Here is an 8,671-nt window from a genome sequence, read left to right on the forward strand (position 1 = left end):
TATTTTGACAAATAGAAAGACAATAGTGCAGTTTGGGGGGATTTTAATGGGGGAAAGATATTAAAATGTATAACTTCACTGTAGTTTCCACTAATATTCACTGGTCAAATCTCCAGTATAAAAATGTTAAATCAATGTTGGTCTTACCATACATATGCTCTTTGAAAATGTTTAGTTTGAGGGAAATAAGCCAAATTACACACAGTTAAAAAATAAATGTATAAAAAGTATAAAACAAAAAACAAAACATGTCACTATATGTGCAAATAAAATGTTTCTTGGGCTGTTGTTTTGTGTGTATTTGGCAGTTGAATGGGTTGTTGTTGTCCATTCACACAAGCCTGTCATCGAGCAGTGGGCTGTTCTCTACAGGAGCCTGTCGACTCAGAAGGTTCCAAAACAGCAGAGGTCCAGAGCTCCAACCAGGACTACTCTCAGCGCTCTGGGAGGAGGAGCCAACCACAGACTCCTCCTTCAGAGGACGGTAGGCTTTGAAACGTCTGTGGAACAGAAAGAGAACATTAAATGACATAATTTTTTTTACTAAGCTCACTTGACAAAAATGTGTGAATCTTAACGTGTCTCCCCTGGTGAAATAACGGATAAAAAGGTCATTCGAAAGGTACTATCAACGGTACAATATGACGCATGAGACATGGCTGTACAGTGTAAACAGACACCATAAGTGTCATGTCTCAAAGCAAGCGTTACAGGTTATAGTTTGTGGTGATATGGAACCCTTCAGAAAGGTGTGACACGTGTAGACCAATGTTGATGTGACTCACTTGTAAGTGTAGGCCACGGATCCAGTGACCAGAGCAACGATCAGGACCCCTATCACCATGGTCACAGTGCCCACTGAGGACAGACCGGAACCTGCCAGAACACAGACAATAATGTATGTTAAACAACTTCATATAGCAACTTCATATAACAACATATTAAAGTATATTAATTATTTTCCAAACAATAACAATACGTTTTGGACTGGAAGGCATTGGACTGATTGTCCCTGGGACCCAGGTATGAGACATGGGTGGTGCTACCACCCAACATAGCCTACATACAGAAATGTGAAGAGCAGACATGTTACAGTACATACCCAAGGTCACGCTAACTTTGGCGCTGGTGACTGCCAGACTGACATCATTGGTCATGGACACATTGATGCAGAAGATGCCAGAGTCATTGAAAATGTGGCGCAGTACCAGCTGGCACTCAGAAGAGGGCGACACTGTGTTGCACATGGTGTGGACTGGCATCAGACAGTCTGCATCCGACACCAACATACACACCTCTGTGGGAAGGCTTGGTGGAAAACAGACACAGGGTCAGAAACACTCAGTGCAACAATAGAAGCCGGTTTCCCTGACCCAGACTAATCTTGGACTAAAATGCAATAATAAAAAATAATAATCCAGGACTAGGATTAATCTGGGGAAATTAAACTAGCCCTGGTGCTTAACTGGTGGGATTTTGGCCTGTATTCCTTATTGATTTGTCTGTGGAACATGATTCTGCTTAGGGAAATAATAACTGCTTTGATTCTTTGAGACAGTCACCCTTTAATTGCTTTGGTGCAGGAATGCTCACCTCCCATGGCAGGTGACAGTTAGATCCACTACATTTCGTTCAACCTCAAATGCATCAGTCTTGATCAGAGCATTGTCCACTTGCACTATCTTCAAACTCTCAATGCCCTCTGACAACAAAGACATAAAGACGGGATGTAATAATCCTCAATGTTAATCAAATCCAATATTAGGAAACCACAAGATGGAGATTTAGATGTCCTTAAGACAGTTGACTCACCAACAATGTCAATGCCAGCGCAGAAGGACCCATAGCGATAGATCACACAGTCATCATCCTTGGGTTTTTCACCTGCTTCACGCTTAACAACTATCACCACGGGAGCTTGGGCCTTAGCGGTCTCCCCTGTATCAGGAGAAGAGTGACAATCCAACTATTTAAAACACCTTAGACACACAATTGATTCCCTTAATTCATCAATTAACATGTTACGTAGGTGTTTTGAACACACCAGCTGGCTCTACTTCAGAAGCAGCTGAGGTGTCAGGGTTGACCGGAGAAGGTGTCTTTGTGTGCTGTGCGGTGGAGGCTCCCACCTCAGTCGTGTCCTCCTGTGTATCAGTCTCAGCGGGGACTGAGGGGCCTACATTTACTGTAGCTCCCTGTGTGGCCGCCGTTACTGGAGCAGCTGACACAGCCGCAGCAGGAGCTCTCACTGGGGAGAGAAACATGACCATTAAATTTCCTATTTTCTTGGTCAATTCTGGCATAGCCTACTTACTACGTATTGGGTGAATGTCAAACGTATTTCCCCCACGATTCATCACGTCCTCTCTCCTTGACGAGACTAAGGATGCAAGGAACCCAAGTAAAGCCTTTTGACATTCACTTCTGGACTACAGCGTTTCAAGATGAGAATTACCTGTCGTGCCTGCCAGGTTGGCAGGCCCAATAGTGACAGTGCTACCAGTGGGGATAACACCAGCTGGTGTGGCACATGCTTTATCAGGGATAACGGCCTGTACAACCACCCGGGGCTTGAAGCCGCCAGCCACTATGTAGGTATGGGTGACAGTCAGCTCTCTGGAGATGAGAGCTCCGCTGCTGTCACCAAAGTCCCAGTTGTATGTGATGTCAGCGTCACTCAGGTACTCGCTGGGATCGTGGAGACTGATGGTGAAGGCTATCGCTCTGTTCTGGACGAAGCTCAGGTCTGCCTCGTTGACGTCGTTCACTTGGCTCATCGAGACGGCAAAGGGGATTTGATCTAAAGAAACAGAAATAAATACCCTCAAGTAACTTCTAGTAGCAAGTATTGTTGTTTTCTACGTAGTTGAATAAACATGTGCATTTTAAAATAGTACTAAAATGTGTTCATTCATTCACTCATTCAGTCATTCAATTTGTTCACTCATTCATTCTACTAACCAGTGATGGAGAACTGTGTGGAGGCGTATCCCAGAGGGATGAACTTCTCGTGGCTGCGGTAGTGGTAGATGACAATGTCCACTATGTAGGAACCCAGAGGGACATTGTCTGTCCCGATGGTGAGGGAGGAGGAGGGGCCATCAGACACCTGCCAGTACTGACCTGTGAGGCAAAGCAAAGGAAACAGCTTTGCATGCTTATAACAGTGTTATTACATGGTTATTAAACGTCTATAACACTCCCTACAAGACAAAGTGAAACACGTTAACGTGAATACTGTAGGCCTAATAGATGAGAGTGCTTTTAGCTGTACTTACCCCATGTCTTCCATACAAACACATACGGGGGGGGTTTGTCACCACCCTTCCTGAAAGGTGTGCCGTCGGGGAAGAATCCGTTCCACTCCGTGTTCTGTGCAGGATACACTGGCTCAGACTGATGGTAGCGTGTTCCTAGAGGAAAACAGAGGGCACGTTGGTTTCCGCTTTGTCTTTAGACAGAGGAGTATGTACTATGGATATGTCGTATCTAACCTCAAAACATTCATTTTTGCAGACAGTAACTTGGCACCGTAGTTTCCAAAAGGAAAGAACAATACAGATGTTGTAGACTGTCATGAATTATTAATGAACAATAGCTGTCCAGAAGCCAGCACTCATGCAGGATTTGGCTCTGGGCACCAAGATTACTGTATAAGTGACAAAAGCCCCTCACATAGCCAAAATCTCTAATCTTGTTCACAAGACTCTTCCTCCCAATAAGCCTAGGGATGAGGTCATCAAAACCCAGTCAGTCCTCGAGGACTTACCATTGACGGTGAAGTCCTCGGCCCACACCACCTCTCCGTCGGGCATGACCTTCTGGTTGTGTGGGAACTGCAGCTCGATGGTAAAGGTCACCTTGGCTGCAGTCAGGGTCGGTGCGTCATTGCCCACAATGAACTTTACCTTGCCACCTGTTGAGAAGAATGTACACTTTGAATTGAATATCATAAGTATACTATTTCACAAGAACAATTTACTTACTTTACTTTAAAACCCTTTTGTCCACAGAGATATTCCTGATAAATAAGAGGACATATGTTATTTAATCATCAGTGTATTTAACATTGTGTTGAGACAGAACAAAATTGTGCATACCTTTCCAAGAGTCTTTGTAGCGAGGGTCTTCATCTTTCCACACTGGATACATTTTCGTATTCCATGATGGATATCGTGTGAAGCGACTTTTGGGCTCTGGAATATAAATGATAGAAATGACAAAAGTAAAATGCATGAAGTCAGCATTTATTCATTAGTGTTGAAAAGGCCGGAGATGGTCACACTTTCGGTTGCAACCAAAGGAGGGGGCTTAGCTCTGACCGAGGTGACTGCTTATCCCAAAAGCTCTACAATCCCCCTCAATCCTATTCATGTGACTGTCAGCTGAGTGTGTACCATAACTTTACTACAGATTAGGGCTAAGGGAGAGGATTGTCTTTGACATAAGGACCAAAGAGGTCAAACTATTTATATTTAATTGCACTGATAAGCACGGACTATTTTCATAAATGCATTTTTTTTTTAAATCAATAATCCCCCCCAAAAAAGACACATCAAAATGATAAACCTGAGTTAGATTTACCTCTGGTCATCCATACACGGCACCCTATAGCCAACATAATCATATCCCAATTGAGGGAGACTGTAAAGTGATTATCAAGGATATGATTGTTAGAATATGCTACTGTAGCGTGCAATGATCCCACCATCGGAACATCTTACTGTAAAGTCAAGAATTTAGAGCCGCTGACTGATACTCTCTATATTGTTCGGAATGAATGCAAACTACCGATTGGTGACAAAGGAGACCCTTCTCTCTTGTGCTTTAACTATTTTATTTCAAATCTAATGCGACTTGCACAATGTTGAAGGTTAGTGCATTGAATCTTCCTAGAGGCCCTATTACTGCAATGATGCTTCCCCATAAAATCAAGGATGCCAACAGGACTAATTCATATTTGTGCAATGTTTGCAAAGTATTTGGAGAATAAAATGTACAATCTTAATTGAAACGGTTTTTAGTCCAGGACTAGGTTTAATCTGTGTCTGGGAAACTGACCCTTTGTCATGCAAAGGACACATAGTGCTGCACTGAGGAGCCACTGTCATAAGAGTGGCTAAAACAATACCATCTGCAGTGTTTCGCAATACACAGCACTACTGAAAGGTTTGAATGAAACAAGTGTTACTAAATTATTATCATATTGTGAAATACTGACGCGCCACAGCCTGAGGTAAGAAATAATGCCTCATTGTAACTTCAAAATATACTTTCTTATAAACATAAAATCTAAGTATACCAGATTATCTGGTATACATAATGATATCCAGTGGCTGTACATATGTAGCATCTTAATTTGATCACCCTGTTGCAGGAGAACTTTCCTGCAATGCAGGAAATGTAAAGCTTGTAGTGTATTTTAGGTTTAAAAAGGCTTTTGAAGTCTGTAATTTCCACTTTGAAATATTAGACTTGAATTTCCCTTACGAAAAATGTGTCAACCCCCACAAACATGTCCATTAATTATAATACACACAATAATTCACATTTCCTGTTGCTGCAGGATCATTTTCCTGCTGTAGTAAACTGGCTTAAATTAAGATCCTACATCTGTACTTACTTGCTGCAGCAGATGAAAACAGTGCCAGCAACAACACTGCAAGAACTGTCCCCGTCTTCATTCTAAGAGTGCACGCTTCCTTTCCACATTAAATATGGAATATCCCTTTTCTTCTCCTCCAATGCAGGTTGGAACAAACTCACCAGACCATTGTGATTCCTGGCTTTATAAATTATTTAATCTCTGGCCTCACAGCAGTAGTACTAAACCCCTCCTACCCCACTGAAACTGTGGTCCCACCTCCCCAAAGGCAGTGGTGTAATGTTTGGGGTATCTGTACTTTACTGTTTATATTTGTCAACTTTTACTTGACTGTATTTCTAAAAAAAATAATGTACTTTTTACTCAATTCATTTTCCCTGACACCCAAAAGTACTCGTTACATTTTGAATGCTTAAGAAGGACGGGAACATTGTCTAATTCACACACTTATCAAGAGAAAATCCCTGGTCATCCAATACTGCCTCTGATCTGGTGGACTAAACACATGCTTCGTTTGTAAATGGGTGTGAGTGTTGGAGCTTGCCCTTAACTATCCGTAATTATTTTAAATTATGCCGTCTGGTTTGCTTAATAAAGGAATTTGACATTATTTATACTTTTACTTTTGATAAAGTATATTTTAGCAATTACATTTACTTTTGATCCTTAAGTATATTTCAAACCAAATACTTTTACTCAAGAAGTATTTTACTGGATGACTTTCACTTAAAAGTCATTTTCTATTAAGGTATCTTTACTTTTACTCAAGTATGACAACTGGGTACTTTTTCCACCACTGCCCAAAGGCACTTGTGACATGTGTGGCTTTTCTAGAACAGTATAGCAGGGCTCATTTACATTAGGCACACAACAAAAAGGGGATTCAAATATATTTTACATACACATTTTGGTTGACCTGTGTAGAACATGTCTACAAGGTTTCAGAAGATACCTGAATATATGAGACGTTTAACTTGTCTGCTAACACATGATAATATCTGGGGAGTGATATGCATCACAGTTAAAAAAGAAGACATGACTCAAACATAATACACCTGTAGTGATTATTTCCCACGAGGCTGTGCAGTCTTGAGACCCATGAAATTGTCTTTCTTCCTCTTGGTCTCCATACTGTAGCCACATACACTCACCATTACCTACACATACAGTATAAGTCAACTTAGATTCATATAGTATACATTACTGTGATATATTATGGATGGGTGCAACAACTTGTGAAATCATCAGTCTACATTCCCAAGGCTGTGGGGCTCTGTTAGTCTTAGGTTAGGATACCAAAGGTTCATGCTGCCTTGTGAATGAATTGTGATAGTGCATATGGGGCAATACTATGGTATGTACAGTAGATATGCACTTCTTATAGGCTACTGTATAATGAAAAGTGCTTTACAAATGTAATAAATTATTATTATTATTGAAATTGCTAGAGTAGCGAGAATGTTTCAAACTTTCATTAAAATTGGGTAACTACATGTGAAAACTTATGTGCTCCCATCTTAAAATACCACAGGATTCATTGCATTGAAGCCAATCTGGACTCTGTCCCAAAGACTACGGTCCCCAATGATTTCAGAGATTTACTCTCAAATACTTTCAGCTCTATTCTAATGAGGATATTCAGTACTAAAATGGTCTAATAATCTGAGCAATAATGATAAAATCCTATCACACATAACAGTAGTAAGAACACTCGATGAGATATACAGTACCAGTCAAAAGTTTGGACACAAACATTTACATTGTAGATTAGAAGAATAATAGTGAAGAGATCAAAACTATGAAATAGCATATATGGAATAATGTAGTAACCAAAATAAACTTTGACAAATCAAAATATATTTTATATTTGAGATTCTTCAAAGTAGCCACCCTTTGCCTTGATGACAGCTTTGCCCACTATTGGCATTCTCTCAACCAGCTTCATGAGGAATGCTTTTCCAACAGTCTTGAAGGAGTTCCCACATATGCTGAGCACTTGTCGGCTGCTTTTCCTTCACTCTGCGGTGCAACTCATCCAAAACCATCTCAGTTTGGTTGAGGATTGGTGATTGTGGAGGACAGATCATCTTATGAAGCACTCCACCACTCTGCTTGGTCAAATAGCTCTTACACAGCCTGGAGCTGTGTTTTGGCTCAATGACCTGTTTTAAAAAAAAAATTATAGTCCCATTAGAGCAAACAAGATGGGATGGCATATCGCTACTGTGGTAGCCATGCTGATTAAGTGTGCCTTGAATTCAAAATAAATCACAGACAGTGTCACCAGCAAAGCACCCCCACACCTCCGCCATGCTTCACAGTGGGAACCACACACGCAGAGAGCATCCATTCACCTACTCTGCGTCTCACAAAGACACAGTGGTCAGAAACTAAAATCTCAAATTTGGACTGCAAACCAAAGGACAGATTTCCACCAGTATAATGTCCATTGCTTGTGTTTCTTGGCCCAAGCAAGTCTCTTCTTATTGGTGTCCTTTAGTACTGGTTTCTTTGCAGCAATACGACCATGAAGGCCTGATTCACGCAGTCTCCTCTGAACAGTTGATGTTGAAATATGTCACTTGAACTCTGTGAAGCATTTATTTGGGCTGCAATCTGAGGCTGGTAACTTGAATGAACTTTTCCTGTGCAGCAGAGGTAACTCTGGGTCTTCCTTTCCTGTGGCGGTCCTCATGAGAGCCAGTTTCATCACAGCACTTGATGGTTTTTGCCACTGCAGTTGAAGACCCGTATTGACTGACCTTGTCTTAAAGTAATGTAATGGACTGTCATTTTACCAAATAGGGCTATCTTCTGTATACCACCCCTACCATGTCACAAACTGATTGACTCAAAAGCATTAATAACATCATTGGGATCGGTGTCCCCCTGCGGGACGGTTGAGCTAATGTAGGCTAATGTGATTAGCATGAGGTTGTCAGTAACAAAAACATTTCCCAGGACATAGACATATCTGATATGGGTAGAAAGCTTAAATTCTTGTTAATCTAACGGCACTGTCCAATTTACAGTAGCTAGTACAGTGAAAGAAAACCATGCTATTGT

At 41.2% G+C, this 8,671-nt stretch overlaps 1 protein-coding gene across 1 annotated transcript; it reads right to left on the bottom strand.

Annotated features, from left to right (window-relative positions):
• Positions 1 to 26: 26 nt before the first annotated feature.
• pmelb (premelanosome protein b) lies at positions 27 to 5,816 on the bottom strand. The gene is made up of 12 exons (XM_035739105.2): positions 5,624 to 5,816; positions 4,101 to 4,196; positions 3,770 to 3,916; positions 3,279 to 3,413; positions 2,962 to 3,123; positions 2,456 to 2,800; positions 2,045 to 2,248; positions 1,813 to 1,938; positions 1,594 to 1,702; positions 1,103 to 1,308; positions 786 to 876; positions 27 to 500 (listed from the first exon to the last, which is right to left on the bottom strand). Exons 1-12 carry the CDS (start codon positions 5,682 to 5,684, stop codon positions 332 to 334), a joined length of 1,851 nt encoding a protein of 616 aa, XP_035594998.1. The 5' UTR covers positions 5,685 to 5,816; the 3' UTR covers positions 27 to 331.
• Positions 5,817 to 8,671: the final 2,855 nt, after the last annotated feature.

This window comes from Oncorhynchus keta, chromosome 27 (genome assembly GCF_023373465.1).
Source record: "Oncorhynchus keta strain PuntledgeMale-10-30-2019 chromosome 27, Oket_V2, whole genome shotgun sequence".
NCBI classification, from domain to species: domain Eukaryota; kingdom Metazoa; phylum Chordata; class Actinopteri; order Salmoniformes; family Salmonidae; genus Oncorhynchus; species Oncorhynchus keta.